This window comes from Cricetulus griseus, chromosome 6 (assembly GCF_003668045.3).
Source record: "Cricetulus griseus strain 17A/GY chromosome 6, alternate assembly CriGri-PICRH-1.0, whole genome shotgun sequence".
In the NCBI taxonomy this organism is placed as follows: Eukaryota; Metazoa; Chordata; class Mammalia; order Rodentia; family Cricetidae; genus Cricetulus; species Cricetulus griseus.
In genome coordinates, this window is record NC_048599.1 from 23,960,967 (window position 1) to 23,983,961 (window position 22,995).

At 41.3% G+C, this 22,995-nt stretch overlaps 1 protein-coding gene across 4 annotated transcripts in view; it reads left to right on the forward strand.

Annotated features, from left to right (window-relative positions):
- Trpc4ap (transient receptor potential cation channel subfamily C member 4 associated protein) overlaps window positions 1-22,995 on the forward strand; it is an 82,104-nt gene that overhangs the window by 38,210 nt on the left and 20,899 nt on the right. For all 4 annotated transcript variants that reach the window (XM_027421372.2, XM_027421374.2, XM_027421375.2 and 1 more), the window contains 2 exons: window positions 2,733-2,940; window positions 20,353-20,538. In XM_027421372.2, coding sequence (XP_027277173.1) covers window positions 2,733-2,940; window positions 20,353-20,538 — 394 coding nt within the window. The remainder of the gene's footprint in view (window positions 1-2,732; window positions 2,941-20,352; window positions 20,539-22,995) is intronic.

Sequence of the window (22,995 nt, forward strand, 5' to 3'; positions counted from 1 at the left end):
GATGTTCTTTCCCCAACATTTTATTGGCTTGTGATGGAAAACATTTGTCATTGTTCAGAATTCTTCAGTGGCTACTGCCCTAGGAAAACTTCTCCATGGGCATCAAGCAACAGTACTTAGGGTAGCACTGTTTGAGAGTAGAAGACTAAAAGTAAGCCCATGACCCATATCTCCTCACAGACCGAGTATCATAAAGTGTTAGACATGACTGGTGCTGTGGGTTAAAACACAGCTGAATAGAGAAGTGACTGAGGGATCAAGCCAGCTACAAAGTACTGTAGGCTGCTTGCCGTTTTCAGAAAGCTAAAATGTAAAACTTCTTAATGACAAAGTAATTAATAGCAGTGCTCACCTGACAGCGGCTCACACAGTGAAAAAGCCCATTATGCTTTATAACGTGTCAAATATTAAAAGTTAGTGAAGCTGAGTGTAATGTAACCTTTATTCTAGGGAGTCCGAGGCAGGGGGATTACTGCAAGTCTAAGTCCAGCCTAAGCTACAGCATGAGTTTTAAACAAGCCCAACTTACAGTGAGATACCCCATCTCATAACCAACAACAATAAAAAGTGGGTGTGGGGTGGTGAAACCTGGTTACACCCTGAGTTGGACAGGGCTAGAAGGATGGAGAAGCCAAGAGTCACACACTGAGTTAGATGGGCTGGGGGACTGGAGGCACTGAAAGAGTACCTGCTGGTAACAGTAGTAGCTGACATCCGTGTGCCTGACTGGGGAGAGGACAGACAGCTGTTCCCAAAGGCCTCCTTCTTAACAAACCACTGTCTTTCATCACCACGTCCAGGAATCATTTGCCTGATTAGTGCGTAGTTACTGAGCTCTTTGCCACCAGGTGCTGTGCAATAGGGCTCTAAAGAAAAGACAAGGCCTAGTGTCAGATTATTTGGGAAATAGATACAGGACACATAAACATTTCTATTCAGAGACAGAAAAATAGCCAGCGTAGTAGAAGTTGACGAGTGGGGTGAGAGAAAGCAGGTGCTGTCTGTAGAATGTGTGATGGTTTAAAATGTGAAAAGCTCATGGCGTGTACACACTGATTTTAAAGACGGGGAAGCATGAGATTATAAACAAGCATTTTGTTCATTTATTTTATGTGTATAGTGCTTTGCCTGTATGTATGTATGTGCACCAACTGCATACAGTGCCTGCAGGGGTCAGAAGGTGATAGATTCCCTGGAGCTGGAGTTACAGACAGTTGTGTGTAGGGACACACGACCATGCCTGTCAGGGCGTGGTCAAGCACACCTGTAGCCAGCCCTTAGGAGGCATGGTTACGGTGTCTCCCTACAATTGTGAATTGCCATGTGGGTGCTGGCAATTGATCCTGGGACCTCTGGGAGAGCAGCCAGTGCTCTTAACCACTGAGCCATCTCTCCAGCCCAGAAAGAAGCATTTTTTTTTTTTTTTTAAAACACCTGACATGGGCTCCTTGGGAAGAAAATGAAGTTTATTTGGCTTACAGTTCTGGAGCTTCAAAGTTCACACAGCACAACTGGAGTGGCTGCATCCCCTCATGGCAGATAGCAGCATGGAGTTTGAGAGAGCCACAAAGAGACTGGGATGGGACCAGACTTGGGCTTTTTATACTTGTCTCCCTTGGTTACAAAGGAGTCCCAGAAGGAGCCACCTTCTAGCAGGGTACTCCTAATTTCCTAAGGATCTCCTTAGGTTCCTCCACCTTCCAGTAGCACTTCCCTATGAGCCTAGTTCTCTATGTATGAATGTGTGGTGAGCCTGAAATCATACAGCTAGGAATAGAAGGAAAATTCTTTTACGTGATAGAGTGTTCCTGTTAAAAATTAGAGCGAACATTAATTTTAAAACTTTGGAAGTGTGTCTGATAAAGCCAAGAAGGTAAGCTCTATGCTGTGTATATGTATGCAAGGACCACCTGTGGAGATGCTCACTGCAGCGTTCAGTTGTAATGAAGAGTTACAGTTCACCTAAGTGTGCATAGAGGAGAGCAAACACCATGTAGTAAAGCGATAAAAAAAGAATTAACTAGAGCCGGGCGGTGGTGGCACACGCCTTTAATCCCAGCACTTGGGAGGCAGAGGTAGGCAGATCTCTGTGAGTTCGAGACCAGCCTGGTCTACAAGACAGCCACAAAGACAGTTCCAGGACAGCCTCCAAAGCCACAGAGAAACCCTGTCTTGAAAAAACAAAAAAAAATGGGGGGGCTGGAGAGAGGGCTCAGAGGTTAAGAGCACTGACTGCTCTTCCAGAGGTCCTGAGTTCAATTCCCAGCAACCACATGGTGACTCACAACCATCCGTTATGAGATCTGGTGCCCTCTTCTGGTGTGCAGATATACATGGAAGCAGAATGTCGTGTACATAATAAATAAAATCTTAAAAAAAAAAAAAAGAATTAACTAGAGCCACTTGTTGGAGGGTCTATATAGATTTCAGTGTGATTTATAAAATTTGAATGGTAGGTTTTTAAAAAGGGAACAAAATGTGCTGCCAGAACTAAGGCAGGCAGTGGAGACAGTTGTGCTCACAGGGTAAATGTAGCCTCCGTATAACTGTGTGACAGCAGGGAAAGAAAGAGATCCCAGATCGTAACTGAGCTTGCACAACTGAGCTCTGCAGTGCTGGGGTTTGAGACCACGTGGCCCTCACTGCTGAGTCCTGAGGAGGAGGAGGACAAGGAGGACACACAGCTTCTTGAGGAACTGAGCATGGGGATTGTTTATTTGTGTCTTCTATAGGAAATGATTCGGCTAGATGAAGTTCCTAATCTGAGTTCCTTAGTATCCAATTTCGATCAGCAGCAGCTTGCTAACTTCTGCCGGATTCTGGCTGTCACCATTTCAGAGATGGACACAGGGAATGACGACAAACACACACTTCTTGCCAAAAATGCTCAGCAGAAGAAGAGCTTGAGCTTGGGGCCTTCTGCAGCTGAAATCAACCAAGGTAAAGAGCTCTCAGCATTCCTAGATTGTAGTTGAGCCCCCCCTTTAAATCACCTGACTCTTAATAGCTATATGTCATCAGTTATTAGGGCCTCTGGGGTCCATTTGGAGGATGTAAATTTTATATGTGTCTTTTTTTTTTTTATATGTTACAGGACAAAGTTCAATAGCTTTAGTCGTTTTTTTTTTTTTTTTTTTTTTTTTTTTTTTTTTTTTTTGGATCCAGAAGTTCAAAAAACCCACTATCTAATTAAAATTACTAGTGCATGTTTCAACCTTTCTATAGACATGGTATATACCTAATGTTTTTTCATGGAAGCATTGTGGTAACAGAAGACCAGAACAGCCCACATGTTCATTACAGAATGTTTGTATAATGAAAAATGGGATAGCTTTAAAAAGAGTGGTGATAGCTGGGCGTTGGTGGCGCATGCCTTTAATCCCAGCACTCGGGAGGCAGAAGCAGGCGAATCTCTGTGAGTTCGAGGCCAGCCTGGTCTCCAGAGCGAGTGCCAGGATAGGCTCCAAAGCTACACAAAGAAATCCTGTCTCGAAAAACTAAAAAAAAAAAAAAAAAAAAAAAAAGAGTGGCAATACATCTATAGACTGGAAAATCTACAAAAAAATATTCATTATAAAAAGGGAAATGTGGGTCCAGGACTGTAGCTCAGTGGTAGAGGGTGCTTGCTTATCACAGGCCCTGGGTTCAGTCCTTAGCAGTTGAGGTAGGTGAGGAGTGGGGGTAGAAAGGATGGGATACTTTACTGTAAGACAGGGAAGATGAATAAGTCTACACAGTCATTTGTTTACATGCAGTATACATAAAAACTGAAGGATACAAAGAACTGTGCAGTACTTACCTACTAGAAGTGTTTGGCAGCATTGCTGGAACTTCTTACTGTATGCTTCTCAGGCTGTTTGATTTAGAGCACTGTATTTGAGGTATGTAAACAAAAATAAAACCCTACAGGATTCTAATCTACTCCAATGTCTGTCTGTTTAGTGGTGTATGGGGTTGACCTCAGTGCCTTGTGTATACTAAGCAAGCATATGATGGGTGAGCCCCCATTTTGAGATAAGATATGTAGGCAGAGTTTTCCCATCCCAGCAGCTGCTTCCAAATTACCACTCAGAGGCTTATATTAATTGTAAGTGCTCATCTGATAGCTCAGGCTTATTACTAGCTAACTCTTACACTTAAATTAATCCACATTTCTAATTTACACTCTGCCACATGGCTCATGGCTTGTTATCGCGTTTTCTACGTATCCTGCCTCCTCTGCTGTTGTCAGGCGTCTCCTCTGACTCTACCCTTCCTCATCCCATCATTCACAGTTTGGTTTTCCCCCAACTTGACCCTGTTCAGCTATTGGCCAGTCAGCTTGTTTATTAAACCAGTCATAGCCACACATATTCACACAGTGTACACAAGGATTATTTCACAGCAAAGGTCTCTTCAAGTTTGCCCAGGGTAGCCTTGAACTCACTGTGAGTCTAGGCTACCCTCCAGTTGAGCCACCTTCGTTAAGATAATCTGTCGCCAGTCTCCTTCCAGAGATAACATACACATTCCTCATCATGGGGCAGGGGACAAGGAGGGAAAAAAATAAATTCTTTAGTTTGTGCAAATGGAAGTCTATAAAGTAGGCACCATTCTATTCTGCCTGTCTATTTTGAATTAACTTTACAAAGCATTCCATTCCTATACATATAAAATTGGACAGTTCTGCTGGGTGTTGGTGGCGCATGCCTTTAATCCCAGCACTTGGGAAGCAGAGGCAGGTGGATCTCTGTGAGTTTGAGACCAGCTTGGTCTATAGAGCGAGTTCCAGGACAGGCTCCAAAACAATACAGAGAAACCCTGTCTTGAAAAACAAAAACAAAAACAAAAAAACAACAAACAAAAAAGTTGGACAGTTCCATTTACAAATAGATAATATTCCATATGTAAGCATATTATAATTTATCCCAATATCCTGTTGATACAAATTTGGTTTATTTCAGGTCTTTGTTTCTACAAATAACTCTTGAATAATAGGGTGCAATGGGCTCGGTATTTGAATTTTATACTCTGATGGATTAAACCTGCAGGACAATTGCTAGTCCTGCCACTTGCTGTCTTTGCACCTTATCCAGTGCAGGCTGTTCTTGAATTGCTTGATACTTAGCCAAGCTGATAAGTTTAAAAAAAAAAAGTGTTTTGTTTTTTTCCTCACTGTAATTGTTCTACATTAAGATAAAAGTCTGAGCCCAGTTGCTGTCAGTCCTAATCTAGTGCCAAAAACCTGGTATATTCTTAGAGTGCCTCTGGTCCTCTGTTAGTGAGGGATGCCTGGTTCTGATTGTCTTAGAAGGAACCAGCAGCAGCAACAGGGTAGTAAATGGTTCTGATTGTCTTAGAAGGAATCAGCAGCAGCAACAGGGTAGTATATTAACTAGTTCTTGAGAGGGAAGCAGTGATCTTCCTCTGCCATGCTCTTAAATCCAGGCTGCTGCCAGAAAGTGACACCATGTTTGGGGTTGGTCTTCCCATATCAGTTAAGACAATCAGGAAAATTTATCAGATGAGGGTCCCTTGGGTGATTGTCATTTGTGACAAGCTGGCATTAAAACCAACTGTCACACTCATATGGCATAAAATTAACCACTTTTGAGTGAATAATTCATTGGCATTTAATATATTTATAAGCTGCACACTTCACCTTTGATGAAGTTCCATGACATTCCCACCTCCCCCAGAATGAAATGCTACATACAATAAGCAATTATTCCTTGTTCCCCTTCCTGTAGACTCCTGCCAGCCTCTAGCCTGTTTTCTGCCCCTGTGGCTTTATCTTGAATACAAATATCAACAGGATCATTTAATATGTGACCTTTTGTACATGGTTTCTTTTTACTTGACATGATGTTTTCTGAGGTCACTGACATTGTGGCATGCCATTATTTCATTCCTTTGTATGGCTGGGTAATGTTCATGATATGTATATATCACAATGTATCCACCCTTTTATCCATCAGTGAACATCTGGGCTGTTTAGACTGTTGTCAGTGGTGCTGCTGTGAACACATGTGTATTTGAGTACTCACTGTCAGTTCTTTGAGTATGTGCCTAAAAATGGAATTGCTGGGCCAGCTGTATGCAGGTCCTCTCTCTCTCTCTCTCTTTCTCTCTCTCTCTCTCTCTCTCTCTCTCTCTCTCTCTCTCTCTCTCTCTCTCTCTCTCTCTCTCTGTGTGTGTGTGTGTGTGTGTGTGTGTGTGTGTGTGTGTGTGTTATGGTACTGAAGACTGAAACCAGAGCTTCATGCATGATAGGCAAGCACTCTACCACTAAACTTTACCTTCAGAACTCAGTCAACTTTTAACTGTTTTTTTTTCATTTTATTTTATTTTTTGTTTGTACATTACAACAGCAGTTTCCCCTTCCTCTTCTCCCATCCCCCCTGCCCCACAATCTACTCCTCCTCATCCATTTCTCTTCAGAAAAGGGCAGGCCTCCCATGCATATCAACCAGCCATGTCAAGTTGCAGTGAGACTAGGCACCAGACCAAGCTATACAACTGTCACATATATGTAGAAGGCCTAAGTCAATCCATACAGGTTCCTTGGTTGCCTGTTCAGTGTCTAAGAGTCCAGGTTAGTCGATTCTGTGGGTTTCCATGTGGTGTCCTTGACCCCTCTGCCTCCTACAGTCCTTCCTCCCCCTCTTCCTCAGGATTCCCAGAGCTCTGTTTGTTGTTTGGCTGTGGGTCTCTGCATCTGTTTCCATCAGTTGCTGGGTGAAGCCTCTCTGATGACCACTGGGCTAGGTGCCAATCTGTGAGTGTAGCAGAATATCATTAGGAGTCATTTCATTGACGACCCCCCCCCCAGTCATGTTTGGTTCTATCCTAGGTCTTTGGGTTATCCCACCTCTAGGTCCTGGCCCTCCAGCCAGTGTCAGGGGTGAGCTCCCTCTCATGGTTTGGGGTTTCAAGCTAGAGCAGTCATTGGTTGGCCACGCCCACAATTTCTGTGCTACCTTTACCCCAGCATATCTTGTAGGCAGGACAAATTATAGGTCAAAGGTTTTGTGGCTGGGTTGGGGTCCCAATCCCTCCACTAGAAATCTCACCTGGTTACAAGAGATGGCTGGTTCAGGCCCTGTTTTTCCCATTGACAAAAGTCTTAGTTAGGGTCACCCTCATAAGTTCCCGAGAGTTTCCATTACACTAGATTTCTAGCTCTTCCCAGAGAGGTCCACCCCATTCCAGTTGTCTCTCCAGTACTCTCTCTCCCCATTCCCCTTCACAGTGACATTCATGTGTTCCCCCTTGAGCCCTCCTTGTTATTTAGCTTCTCTGGGTCCATGAATTGTAGCCTGATTATCCTTTACTTTACTTACTACTAATATCCACTTATGAGTGAGTACATACCGTGTTTGTCTTTCTGGGTCTGCATTCCTCAGGATGGTCTTTTCTAGTACCATCCATTTGCCAGCAAATTTCATGATGATGTCATTGTTTTTAACAGCTGAGTAATACTAAATCAAATACTCTTTTATGGAGTATGAAAAAGGAACTAAAATTATTTGGCAAACTATAATGGGCACTAAATTTATGATATTTTTAAAAAGCATCTTCATTACTATCATTATTAGTAGCAATCATAAGATAATTTATTTTTAAATAAGTTTCCTTAAGAGGTTGGAGAGATGGCTCAGTGGTTAAGAGCACTTACTGCTCTCACAGAGGACCTGGGTTCAGTTCCCAGTTCCCACGTGGTGGCTCCCAACCACCTGAAATGCAGTTCCAGGAGATCCAGTGCCTTCGTTTATCATCTGTGAGCCCTACGCACGATGGGTCGCATACACATATACACATAAAAATATCATTTTTAAAAGAAGCAATTTTCTTTAATAATATTTTTTGAATTTGACTGTTAAATCTTTAATTGTGGGAAATTCACATTTGGAAATGTAGAGCGAACACACCTATAATCTCTGTTTACTTACCACACAGCTTCAGTGACTCTCAACCAATGGCCTGTTCTGTTCTGTTCTGTTCCATTAACTCCCTGCTTCACAGGGGTTTTTATTGTTGTTGTTTTTTTTTGGTGTTTCTTGAGGAGAAACGCTGGAGCGCTAATGATGGGGTTGAATTCAGAGCCTCACATGTGCTTACCATAGGCTCCCAACCAAGTTACACCCCAATACTTTTGAGTTACTTTGAGACAAATCCTATATGTTCCAGTGTTCTACAAGATGACTTCTTATTTCGAGATAGTCATGCTGTGCTGCCCAGTCTGGGCCAGCCTGTGCCCATTTGATCTTTTCTACCTTGTTCTCCTGAGTAGCAAGAATACTAGCATTGCCAGGAAGTGGTGGTACACACCTTTGATGCCAGCACCTAGGAGGCAGAGGCAGGCGGATTTCTGAGTTGGAGGCCAGCCTGGTCTCCAGAGTGAGTTCCAGGACAGACAAGGCTACACAGAGAAACCCTGTTTCGATCCCCGGCGCCTCCAATGGAATGCAATGTGTTACTGCACTTGGCATATAATACACAAGCATGCATGTGTGTGTGTGTTCTTGGTCAAGGTCTCATGTAGCCCATGGTGACCTTGAACTGTCTGTATATCTTGGACAGCTGATCCTCCAGCCATCACATCCTGAGTGCTGAGATCACAGGCATATACCACCATGTCCAATTTATGCAGTGCTGGGAATCAAAAGCAGGGCTTCCTTCATGCTAGGCAAGCACTGTACCAACTGATAGTGACTTTTTACAGACGTTACCTAATATAGTTACACACACACAATTAACAGTGATACCTTGACAGCATGAAATACCTAGTTGTTAATTTTTGATGATTATATGTTACATGGCTTAGAAAAATTCAGATTCAGAAAGGTGTTCATTGAAGACCCCTTCCCTTGGTTTGGTTTGATTCAACTGTTTCCTTGGCTGTTTTTATGGCAACTATTGCTGTTGGTATCTCTTGTTATCCCAGGGAGATCTGATGCTATTTATATAAGCAAATATATACTGTTGTCTCATTTTAAAGGAGATCAAAAGGTAGAACCAGATTTTGAACGCAGTCTCCTTGCTGTCAGAGTTGATCATGGTCTTTTGTGCTCATCAGAACTTGGTTTATTCATTACTGATGAAATGTGGTCCAGGGGAAATAGGGTTGAGTAATTAGTCCAATTCTTCTTTACCTTGAAGAAAATGCTCATCCTTTTCTTCCTACTAGTAAGCATTTGTCACAGAAAAATTGAGAAACTGAAAACAAGTAGGTTTTCCTTTGTGTTGAGGCAAGTTTTTTGCTCTGTACCCCAGGCCATCCTTGAATGTGGGACCCTCCTGTACTGTCACACTCAGTGTTTTTTTCAGTTATATTAATATGTATTAATTAATGTAATAATGAATTTCATTATAACTAAGGTAATTTTGGGGGTTTTGATTTTGATTTGAGACAGCCTCTCTTTGTAGCTCTGGCTGAAACTCACTCATTGTAGATCAGGCTACCCTCCAACTTACAGGGAGATGCACCTGACATTTTCATATGTGTGTATAATGTGTATATATATATATATATATATATATATATATATATATATAGACCATTAATGGCAGTATGTTATGCATCAATAGCAGCAACAGCTTTTCCAGGTTCTGCAGTCATTTGAACAAAATTGTAGAGACATCCAGCACTCTCCATTTAAAAAAAAAAAAGTAAAAAACAAAATCCCAGAAAAACAGCACAGTTCTGTTACTCTTGTGGCATCTGGCACCATTTTTTTTTTTTTTAAATTAGATTCTCAATCATCATCTGGAAGGAAACCATTCTGAGCAACATCATTAAAAACAGCTCTGATAAAGCATGGTAACTACTATGTAACATAAAGCAGGTCCACATATGAGTGAGTACATATCATGTTTGTCTTTTTGTGATTGGGTTACCTCGCTCAGAATGGTTTCTTCAAGTTCCATCCATTTTCCTGCAAATTTCAAGATTCCATTGTTTTTTTTCTGCTGAGTAGTACTCCATTGTGTAAATGTACCACATTTTCTGTATCCATTCTTCGGTTGAGGGGCATCTAGGCTGCTTCCAGTTTCTGGCTATGACAAATAATGCTGCAATGAACATGGTTGAACATATGTCCTTGTTATATGAATGTGCTTCTTTTGGGTATATGCCTAGGAGTGGAATTGCTGGATCTTGTGGTAGACTGATTCCCATTTTCTTGAGGAGTCGCCATACTGATTTCCAGAGTGGCTGTACAAGTTGGCACTCCCACCAGCAGTGGAGGAGTGTTCCTCTTTCTCCGCATCCTCTCCAACATAAACTGTCATTGGTATTTTTGATTTTAGCCATTTTGGCAGGAGTAAGATGGTATCTCAGAGTTGTTTTGATTTGCATTTCCCTGATGGCTAAGGATGTTGAACACTTTCTTATGTGTCTTTCTGCCATTTTAGATTCCTCTATTGAGAATTGTCTATTTAGTTCTGTACCCCATTTTTTAATTGGATTGTTTGGTGTTTTGGAGAATAGCTTCTTGAGTTCTTTGTATATTTTGGAGATCAGCCCTCTGTCAGTGGGGTTGGTGAATATCTTTTCCCAGTCTGTGGGCTGCCGTTTTGTCTTGCTGACTGTGTCCTCTGCCTTACAGAAGCTTCTCAGTTTCAGGAGGTCCCATTTATTAATTGTTGATCTCAGTGTCTGTGCTACTGGTGTTATGTTTAGGAAGTGGTCTCCTGTACCGATTAATTCAAGGATATTTCCCACTTTATCTTCTAGTAGGTTCAGTGTGGCTGGGTTTATGTTGAGGTCTTTTATCCATTTTGACTTAAGTTTTGTGCAGGGCGAAAGGCTTGAGTCTAAGGGTAGTCTTCTACATGTTTGCATCCAGTTATGCCAGCGCCATTTGTTGAAGATGCTCTCTTTGTTCCAGCGTATATATTTGGATTGTTTGTCAAAAATCAGGTGTTCCTAGGTATGTGGGTTAATTTCAGGGTTTTTAACTCTATTCCATTGGTCTGACTGTCTATTTTTGTGCCAATACCAAGCTCTTTTCAGGACTATAGCTCTGTAATAGAGCTTAAAGTTAGGGATAGTGATGCCTCCAGAAGTTCCTCTATTGTACAGGGTTGTTTTGGCTATCCTGGGTCTTTTGTTTTTCCATATAAAGTTGAGAATTGTTCTTTCAAGGTCAGTGAAGAAATGTGTTGGGATTTTGATGGGGATTGCATTGAATCTGTAGATTGCTTTTGCCATTTTTACTATGTTGATCCTACCTATCCAAGAGCATGGGAGATCTTTCCATTTTCGGGTATCTTCTTTAATTTCTTTCTTTAGAGACTCAAAATTCTTACAGTACAGGTCTTTCACTTTTTTGGTTAGTGTTACTCCAAGGTATTTTATGTTGTTTGTGGCAATTGTAAAGGGTGATGCTTCTCTGATTTCTTTCTCCACCAATGTGTCATCTGTATATAGTAGGGCTACAGATTTTTTTGAGTTAATCTTGTATCCTGCCACTTTGCTGAAGGTGTTTATCAGCTGTAGGAGTTCCCTGGTTGAGTTTTTCGGGTCACTTATGTAGACTATCATGTCATCTGCAAATAGTGAGAGTTTGACTTCTTCCTTTCCGATTTGTATTCCCTTGATCTCCTTTTGTTGTCTTATTACTCTAGCTAGATCTTCAAGGACAATATTGAAGAGGTATGGAGAGAGTGGACAGCCTTGTCTTGCACCTGATTTTAGAGGAATTGCATTGAGTTTCTCTCCATTTGATTTGAAGTTGGCTGTTGGCTTGCTGTATATTGCTTTTATTATGTTGAGGTATGTTCCTGTTATCCCTGATTTCTCCAGGACCTTTATCATGAAGGGGTGTTGGATTTTGTCAAAGGCTTTTTCAGCATTTAGTGAGATAATCATGTGATTTTTTTCCCTCAGTCTGTTTATATGGTGGATTACATTGATGGATTTTTCGTATGTTGAACCACCCTTGCATCCCTGGGATGAAGCCTACTTGATCGGGATGGATGATTTCTTTGATGTGTTCTTGGATTCGATTTGCCAATATTTTATTGAGAATTTTTGCATCAATGTTTTTAGGGTTACCGCGTGCGCTCAAAGATGAACTGTAGTCCGTGATGGTAAGACTTCTTTATTCAGGTAAAACCAGAGCAAAACGCAAGCCAGAGCGAGCTCACAGGAAGCAAGCTAGCGCAGCCAGAGAGAAGGGGCTAGGGTCTCCACGTGCAGCCCTTAAGAACCTTCCTTACATCACCCCGACTTCCCTTTACCCCGCCCTCATGGGCGAGTCCCAGGTCCACCTGGCACCTGTCCGGGTTGCCATGGGGCGGGGCTAGGGTGTCTCCCTACAAATGTTCATGAGGGATATTGGTCTGTAGTTCTCTTTCTTAGTTGTGTCTTTGTGTGGCTTGGGTATCAAGGTTATTGTGGCCTCATAAAAAGAGTTTGGTAATGACCCTTCTGCTTCTATTGTGCAGAATACTTTGAGGAGAATTGGTATTAGCTGTACTTTGAATTTCTGGGAGAATTCTGCACTGAAGCCATCTGACCTTGAGCTTTTTTTGGTTGGGAGACTTCGAATGACTGCTTCAATTTCATTAGAGGTTATAGGTCTATTTAAGTTGCTTATCTGTTCTTGATTTAATTTTGGAAAGTGAAATCTGTCCAGAAAATTGCCCATTTCCTTTAGATTTTCAAATTTTGAGGAATATAGGTTTTCAAAGTATTACCTGATGATTCTCTGGATTTCCTCTGTATCTGTTGTTATGACCCCCTTTTCATTTCTGATTTTATTGATTTGCATGTTCACTCTCTGCTGTTTGGTAAGTTTGGATAAAGGTTTGTCTATCTTGTTGATTTTCTTGAAGAACCAACTTTTTGTTATATTGATTCTTTGTATTGTTCTCCTAGTTTCCATTTTATTGATTTCAGCCCTCAATTTGATTATTTCCTGGTGTCTGCTCCTCCGGGATGTATTGGCTTCTTTGTTTTTTTAAAGCTTTCAGTTGTGCTGTTAATTCTCTAGTGTGATTATTCTCCTGTTTCTTCATGTGGGCATTTAGCGCTATGAACTTTCCTCTTAGCACTGCTTTCAGAGTATCCCATAGGTTTGGATATGTTGTGTCCGCATTCTCATTGAATTCTAGGAAAATCTTTAATTTCTTTTTTTATTTCTTCCTGGACCCATGAATTGTGCAATTGGGTGTTACTTAATTTCCATGAGTTTGTAGGTTTTCTGTAGTTCTTGTTGTTGTTGAATTCTAATTTTAAAGCATGGTGGTCTGATAAGACACAGGGGGTTATTTCAGTTTTTTTGTACTTGTTGAGGTTTGCTATGTTGCCAAGTATGTGGTCGATTTTAGAGAAGGTTCCATGTGGTACTGAGAAGAAGGTAAATTGTTTTGTATTTGGGTGGAATGTTCTATAGATATCTGTTAAGTCCAATTGCGCCATAACTTCTATTAGTTCTTTTGTTTCTTTGTTAAGTTTCTGTCTGGTGTTCCTGTCCAGTGGTGAGAGTGAGGTGTTGAAATCTCCCACTATAAGTGTGTGCGGTTTTATGTGTGATTTGAGTTTTAGTAAAGTTTCTTTTATAAACGTGGATGCCTTTGTATTTGGGCCATAAATGTTCAGAATTGAGACTTCATCCTGATGGATTTCTCCTGTGATGAGTAGGAAATGACCTTCTTCATCTCTTTTGACTGATCTTAGTTTAAAGTCCAATTTATTGGATATTAGGATTGCTACCCCCGCTGTTTCTTGGGTCCATTTGATTGGAAGATTTTTCCCCAGCCTTTAATTGTTAGGTACTGTCTTTGAAGTTGAGGTGAGTTTCTTGTATGCAGCAGAAGGAAGGATTCTGTCTTCCTATCCATTCTGCTAATCTGTGTCTTTTTATAGGGGAGTTAAGACCATTAATGTTGATGGATATTAATGACCATTGATTAATGTTCATTCTTGTTTGTTTTTGATTTGGTGATGGTGACAAGATTATGTGTGGGATTCTATCCCTTTTTTCTTTTGACTGTTGGTAAGTTGGGATTATCTATTGCCAATGTTTTTCTGGTTGTAGTTAACTTCCCTGGGTTGCAGTTTACCTTCCAGTACTTTCTGTAGGGCTGGATTGGTGGATATGTATTGTTTGAATCTGGTTTCGTCATGGAATATCTTGTTTTCTCCATCTATAATGATTGAAAGCTTTGCTGGGTATAGTAGTCTGGGCTGGCATCCATGGTCTCTTAGTGTAGGTAGAATATCGATCCAGGACCTTCTGGCTTTCAGAGTTTCCAAGGAAAAGTCGTGATTCTGATAGTTTGCCTTTATAGGTTACTTGACCTTTTTCCTTTGCTGCTCTTAATATTTTCTCTTTGTTGTGTATGCTTGGTGTTTTGATTATTATGTGGCGAGGTGACTTTTTTTTTTTTTTTTGGTTCAGTCTATTTGGTGTTCTGTAGGCTTCTTGTATTTTCATTGGCATGTCTTTCTTTAGGTTGGGAAAGTTTTCTTCTATGATTTTGTTGAATATGTTTTCTGTGCCTTTGAATTGGATTTCTTCACCTTTTTCTATACCTGTTATTCTTAGGTTTGGTCTTTTCACAGTATCCCATATTTCCTGGATATTTTGTGTTAGGGGTATAATGTACTTTTATCATAGTTATCTCTCACTACTCTCTTGTTCTCCAACCATTCCAGCCATTCCCTTACTGGTGTGTGTGTGTGTGTGTGTGTGTGTGCTGGGGCACTTGTGGGTTTACCATTGCATTTTATTAGGGTGGGTTTTTTTTTTTTTTTTATAATAGGATCCTAGAAGAGGGCTTATTTGCAAGAGCATTGGTCTCTTACCAATTACACACTAAGTGGTGTGACACTTAGTGGTTACACCACTAAAAATATCTTTCCTTTCCCCCCAGTGACAATTAATTCCCTATAGATGCTCAAATAGGGGTGAGAGCTAATGGGCTCCTCCTTTTTTAGATGTTGTTTCTGCCTATAGTAAGTCATTAGGGAGAATGGGGCCCTATGGGCTCTTCCCCCATCCCCTGGTGTGATGCTGGCAGATGGGTGTGTGGAGGTCTTGTTCTGGTAAGCAGAGTTGCTATGAGGTGAAGCATGCAGCAGTGCTGGGCATCCCAGATAACAGCCTGTTTCCCTCCACCCCTCCCTGCCACTCATACATTCTTTCCCTATCATTCTTAAATTCTTCCTGCCTCCTTTTCCTCCTTGTTTGAATCTTGAAGGGTAATATGGATGCCAGCTTATGGCACAGTATTCAAGCATCTTTTGCTCTCAGCATTTGGACTAGTTAATGAATCTCTGCAGTTACCACTGCCAGCTGTAAAAGGGAGCCTCTCTGACCAGTGCTGAGAGCAGCAGTTTGATAGGCACATTGTGTCCATTTAGTAAAACAACAGCAGTAGCTTCTCCACTGTGGTCTGTGACCTACTTGACCACTGGTTTTTGACCAGGCTTACAGTACCAAACATAGAGTTCCTCCTATGGAACAGGCTTCCACTCCAATTAGAAAGCAGTTGGTTACCCCACTATGGACTTGCCACTTGTACACCCATGGGCACTTTTGCTGGTTGGTCAGTAGTGTAGCATATAGGATCCACAGCTGAGTAAGTTTTTTTTTTGATGACAGTTCTCCCCCAGCAGCTTCAATAACACCTTCTGGTACTTGTGGTACTCCAGAAAGCAGGGAGGAAGCCCACATTCCAGCTTTGTTTCCCCAAGTCCTACACCTGAAGTGTATGGTGTCTTCAGCAATAAGGTCTCATGTAGCAAGTCTTTCTCTGTCCCACCTGCAGCTCCCAAATAGCCACACAGAAACTTCTTATTAATTTTGAAAGCTCAGCCAATAGCTTAGGCTTGTTTCTAACTAGCTCTTATAACTTAAATGAACCCATTTCTGTATTTGTATTCATTTATGTGCTGCCATGTGGCTCATGACTTGTTGCCTCATCTCCTTTGTGCCCTGCTTCCTCTGACTCTGGCTGTTGATTCCACCTTCTTCTTCCCAGCATTCTCTCTCTTCCCCTCCCCCCAAATCCTTCCTATCTATTAGCCATTTAGCTTTTTAATAAACCAATCACAGTGACATGTCTTCACACAGTGTAAAGAAATAGTCCACAACATTTCCCCATTTTTGTCTAAATAGAAAGGAAAGGTTTTAACTTTAACGTAAGAAAACCATAAATAATAATAACAATTGTCAGCTAAGAATTACATTTAAAACATCTAGTCCATTTGTATTTTGTATATTTGGAGAAAATACCCCATTATTTATTCTGTCTTGAGTTCAAAGCTCTGTACATAATTTACCTTTTACCATGACTAGTAAAACCACAACTAATGACTAATAACTACTTAGTCTTCAAAGACCCCAGAAGGACATAATATTTCCTGAGTAAACAGGAATTGCAGTGCAAACCACTTCCAAACCTATAGAAATCAAAGTCATCTGGCTGCCTGGACAGTCACTCAAGGTTCCTCTGCAACATTGGGGCATCCATCTTCTGCCTATAGGCCTAGAATATCTGGCAGAATCTTATGAAGCAGGAATTTTTAAAGGACTGCTGTGGTGGTTTGAAAGAAAATGGCCCCCAAAGAGAGTGGCACTGTTACAATTGTGGCCTTGTTGGAGGAATGGTGTCACTGTGGGAGGCAAACTTTGAGGTCTCTTTTCTCAAGCTTCACTCAGTGTGACAGTCAGTTGAATTCCTCTGCCTTCTGGTCAAGATGTAGCCGTCACAAGCATGTCTGCCTACACACTGCCATCCTCCCTGTCATGATAATAATGAACTGAACCTCTGAAACTATAATATATCTGTTTAACCTTAAAAGCATACGTAATAGACTACAAGTTTGATTATTATAGATAACTAACTACTAACCTGCATTTAATTATACAACACATTTTAAATGAGCTGCATAAGCACAATACCCCAACAAGAGTAGAAAGATACATTTAGTATAACATAAATAACTTTACATTTGTGTCAATTACCAAAACCCATACCAATGTAAAATATTTGAGGTTAGTGGCTGTCTTTTTATCCTATATTATATTTCTGTATCCGCCTAAACAATAACAAGCATCCATAACCCATCGAATAACCAAAACCACCTATCCTACCTCTTGGGAATTTAAGTGTCATATTCTCTAGTCTGTTTCCTGTTGTCTGGGGGCTCTGGAATCTTTAGGACACCCTGAGAACATCGGGATAATGGTCAAGTCCCGGTAGAGCTAGCTGTATCATTTGTTATCCAGTCTCTACGTAATGGGAAAGTGCAGGGCTTATATGAAGTCCCGACTGGAGTCCTCATGAGGCTGAACCATCTCAGCCAGTAGCCTTGAAGCTGTTATGAATGTGGAACTAACTCTGGGGAAACTGCAACAGAGGCTGGACCACCTGTTTTCACTGGTGCCTGCTGCTCCTGCTCTGAAAACACACATACTGTCAAAGGTAGCATACATATCTGCATTAACCCAAGAATGGACTGTGTGTTGTACCCAATCCAGCCAAAGGTAATTTTTTTGTTTTATGTTTGAGCAGGTAAAATATGTCACCTGTCTTATAGTTTTTCTGGGTTTATTTCTTTATGTGTAGCCAGGATTTTCAGGGATTCTTCCCCTATCAAATCTGCTCTCTATCAACCTTGAATGAATCCATAGCCTTTCATTTTCTGTGGAAACAAAAGCATAACCTCTTTCCTGACATAACATATTTTCGCAGCCAGCAGCCAGCCAGGAGATGTGTCTCTGTACCATGGCCCCATGAGAGACTGCAGGACTAGGAAGCCATGTTTGGTTCCTTTTTTTGTGTGTGTTTGGAAACTTTTTTTTTTTTAAGCTTTTTCAGGTCTTATATGGAAATAACATGCCCCCACGTTGGATGTCATTTGTAGCAAGTCTCTGTCTACTTGCCAACTCCCAAATAAACACAAGGAGACTTCTTATTAATTATGAAAGTTCAGCCAATGGCTTAGGCTTGTTTCTAACTAGCTCTTAAAACTTAAATTAGGGCGCTGAAGAGATGGCTCGATGGTTAAGAGCACTGACAAGCTCTTGCAGACAAACAGGGTTCAATTCCCAGCACCCATATGGCAGCTCACAACTGTCTGTAACTCTAGTTCTAGGGTACCTGACACCAAGGGCAAAACACCAATGTACAGAAAATAAAAATAAATAAAATTCCTTTATATTAAAAAAAACGTAAATTAGCCCATTTCTATTAATTTCTGTGCTGCCACATGGCTCATGGATTGTTACCTCATGTCTCACGTGTCCTGCTTCCTTTGCATCTGACTGGTGACTCCACCTTTCCAGCATTCTCTCTGCCCCCAAATCCTGCCTAGCTATTGGCCATTTAGCTTTTTAATAAACCAGTCACAATGATATATCTTCACACAGTGTAAAGGGATATTCCATAAGTCACACATGCAATTTTTGTTATTTTTTTAAAATGTGTATTGTGTTGTGTATCCCATGTATGTCTCACCAGAAGCCAGAAGAGGACATCAGATTCCTTGAAACTGGAGTTACAGGCCCCTCAGTGTGGGTGCTGGGAATTGAACTTGGGTTCTCTGGAAGGCCAACAAACATTCTTTATCACAACCACCACCACACCCAGTTTCTGAAGTGTTGTTTCTATCCTGTCTTGTTCATAAGCAGACACCACTGTGAATCCTCAAAGCATATGCTCTGTTCTTTTTCTCCGGTACTAAGGATTAAATACATGACCTGATGCAGCCTAGATGTGCCCAATACCCAGCTACACCCCAGTCCTGCTTCTGTCCTTTAAATTTTTGGGAAAAAAATGTGCTTAAATCAATATTGTTTAATAATTTGTGTTTTTTTCCTTAAAGAAGTGTTTTGAAGAACTACATAAAAAACGTCATCATTTTTAAAGTCCGTTATATTCTATATGGAGTTGTCGTATGTGGTCTGTTTGCTAAATGATAGACATTTAGTGATCCCCATATTTCTACCATTACAAAAGAAAGTCATTGAATATCTCTGTACAGATTTTTGTGTGCATGCATGTGTTCAGATGCCATACATCATCTCATACGGGACCTTGTTCTGTTAGTTTTTGTAAACTTCACACAGCTAGGGTCAAATGGGAAGAAACCTCCAGTGGATTGCCCATAGGCAAGTCTGCAGGGTGGGGAGGGAAGGCATTTTCTTGACTGCTAATTGACAGCGAAGGGCCCAGAATGCTGTGGGTGGTACCACCCCTGCATGTGTATTCTGAGCAATAAAAGAAAGAGGTCTGAGCGAGCCAGTAAACAGCACTCTCCCATGGCTTCTACGTCAGTTCCAGCCTCCAGATTCCTGCCTTGTTGGAGTTCCTTTCCTGACTTTATCAGTCATGGACTGTTAATATGGAAGAATAAGAAGAGATAAACCCTCTTCCCCCAAGTGCTTTTGGTTGTGGTGTTTTATCTTAGAAATAGAAATCCCAGCTAAGACAGACCTATGGCTGGCCAATTAGGCTAGGCTGGCTCTAAGGGCCAGCTTCTTACATGGTTCTAGGGGTGGAACTCAGGTCCTCATGCTTGTGTGGCAAACACTTACTAACTGAGCTGTCTCTCTATCCCTTATTTTTGTTTATATGACTGGATATTTTTGTAGCTAAAAAAAAATTTAACAAAAATTTAACTCAAATACACACACTAAAATCATAAAGGTATTTTGATTTATATTCCCACTTAGAGCCAGTTTCCCTACACATCTAAAATCTGACCTTGTTTCTGAAGTTTGTTGCTATTTTATTTTGGCTTGACATTTCATTTTCAATATTTATTTATGTATTTATTTATTTATTTTTTGAGGCGGGGTTTCTCTGTATACCAGCCCTGGCTGTCCTGAAACTTGCTTTGTAGGCCAAACTGGATTCGAACTCACAGAGATCCATCTGCCTCTGCCTGCTGAGTGCTGAGATTAAAGGTGTGCACCAACTTGCCTGGCTACCTAATTTTTTATTATTTTATGTATATGGGTGTTTTGCTTGCGTATATATCTGTACACCACATGGGTGCCTGGTGTCCAAGGATGCCACAAGATGCCATCATACCCCCTGGAACTGGAGTTAGAGACATTTGAGAGCTACTATGTGGTGCTGAGTCGTCTCCCCAGCCCCTTGGTAATTGTTTTTAAAAGGGTACCCCTGGCTGCTATCACAGTAGAGTCTTTCCTGGCTGGATGGGGTAGCACATGTCTATAACCCTAGCACTTGGGATGTAGAAGCCAGGGGATCAGGAATTCAAGGCCAGCCTGGGCCTTAGAGACGCTTTCTCAACTGAAGACAACAAAAGGAACAAAGGAGCCATCCCTGTCACAGTTCAGGACTGCAGAGCTGTTCTGTAAATGCCTTCTCTTTTTTTCCTTCTAGCTGCTCTTCTCAGCATCCCTGGCTTTGTGGAACGGCTTTGCAAACTGGCGACTAGAAAAGTGTCAGAGTCAACAGGCACAGCCAGCTTCCTGCAGGAATTGGAGGAGTGGTATACATGGCTAGACAACGCGCTGGTGTTAGATGCCCTGATGCGAGTGGCCAGTGAGGAGTCTGAGCACAGTCAAGGTACTTTTTGTGGGCCTCTTGAGTGGTGAGTCTTTTCAGGCCCCTTGGAGACATTGTTGGTCTTTCTGTGGAGAATTAAGAATTGCTTACAATAGAATTTTCCCTAAGGTGGTCCTACACCAGGACTGTATTAAAACTTTAGTAAGTTCCACTTTACTTCATAAAAAGAAATAAAAAATCAGAATTTGTATGATAAATTAATTGATTGAATTAGGGATGCAAAAGCAGCTCAAAATAAGAACCCTGTACCTCATGGTTTCATGGTGAATTCTACCAACATTTAAGCTCTTCCATAAAGCAAACACTTCTCAGCTCATTCTTTGAGACAAGTTCTACCCTTGTACCAAAACCAAAGAGATCACAAGAAAGTTACAGACTAACATCTTATACATGTAGATGTAAAAATCCCCCTCACCTCCAAAAAAGAAATTTCTGCAGCCAATTAAGCGGCCTCTTTGGGAGTATACAGATTGCTCTAAGGGACCCTGGAGACAGTTTTCAGGTCTCTGAACTAAATGTTAGGTTCCAGACAGGTATGGAGGGTGCCTCTGGGAAGCATACGAAGTGCAGAGCAAACAGAAGGGAAGGTCTTCCTGACTAGATTTCACAGATGTGGCATCTGAAGCACAGCAGCAGAGTAGTCACAGATTAGATTTCATAAAAGTCTTCAAAATATCACCAAGAAAGTGAAAAGACTGACCCGAGGAGCAGAATGGCTTTGCAAACCATGTCTGTAATAAGGGACTTGAATACAGAATGTATAAAGAGGTCTAGGGGTGTAATTTGCCTAGCACAAGTGAGACCCTGTGTTCAGTGCCCAGTAATATGGGGCTAAAGAAATGGCCCAGGGGCGTTCTTAAGAACGCTGTTGTTGCTCTTTTAGAGGACATGAATTTGATTCCCAGGGATCCTGAGCTCTTTTCTGGTCTCACACAGACACAAACGTGCAAATGAATCAAAAAACAAAGCATGTGAAGAACACTGTAGAAGAAAAATAAAGACACTGGGCGGGGGTCATCCCAGCACTCGGGAGGCAGAGGCAGGCGGATCGCTGTGAGTTCGAGACCAGCCTGGTCTACAAGAGCAAGTTCCAGGACAGCCTCCAAAACCACAGAGAAACCCTGACTCGAAAAACCAAAAAAACAAACAAAAAAGAATAATAAAAAGACAGCTCATTCCAAAATATAGGCAGGGATCCAAATAGACATTTTTCCAAATAGGGAAAAAAAAAAAAAAAAAAAAAAAGGCTGAATACATATGAAAACCTGCCCAACAGCTTTTGCCATTTAAAAAACTACAAATTAAAACTATCAGGTAACAATTCATACTCCACATTCTCTCCTTTCCCTCCTCCTCACCTTGCCCCTCCAGCTGCCTTCTCTCTGTGCTCACTTACATGACCTGCCCTCCCCAGCCCTCCCTCATAGATACTCTTTACTGCCAGCATTGTATGTGTACCATTCTGGACCTCCTCCTTCCCATAGCTGTGTCCTCCTCCAGGCCTCCCCAGAGCTCTATAGAGCCAGTTAAATAACAGTGTTCAAGACTCAAGTGTGGCTAAGGCAAGAGTCTGTGTGCTGCTGCCCAGTCTCCTTAGACCACTGGACTCTCCTGGTGTTCTCGGTGCTGGCGAGGATATCCTGGTGGGGATGGAGTGAGCCTGGCTTTTCTCCTGTGTAGAGAAAAATAGACTAAATGAATACCATTTTCTCACTTAGATTTATTTTTTTTAATGGTACATTTTTTCCTTCAGCTTTGCCTGCTGCCACTTGGGCTACCAGGACGAGCACACAGACTGACAAAAAAGAAAGCACAAGTGCCTGACTTACAGTTAGATGACAATGAGGAATCCCAGTCTGCAGAGTGTGGCAGCACACACCAGTCCCATCACATGGAAGGCAGTGGCAGGTGGATGTCTGAGTTCACGCCTGCCTTGATCCACATAGCAAGTTCCGTGCTAGCCAGGTCTACAGTGTAAGACCATCCCTAAAATAAATAAGTAAATTAAATTAAATTTAAAAAAAAAAAGCCCAACAGTAGTGGCACACACCTTTAATCTCAGCACTCATGAGACAGAGGCAGATGAATCTCTGTGGGTTTAAGTCCAGCCTGGTCTACTTAGAGAGTTCCAGGCCAGCCAGGGCTACACAGAGAAACCCTGTCTTGAAAAACCAAATAAATAAATGAAAATAAAAACAAAAAGTTCCAGTGGGTTATTGCCTGGGATTATAGACAAGTATATACTATATTATTATATATCTCAAAAAACATAGAGAATTTTGGATGCTTGAAAAGATAATGTTTAACTTGATTAAGCCATTCATTAAGCAATGTATTTGTATGTCTATCTAATCAAAACTTCATCTAATATGCCCCATTAATAAGTACAGTATGTTTTTATGTATTAGTTAACTTCAAATTTCTAAATTACAGCAGGCAAGCATTAGCAGAAGAATT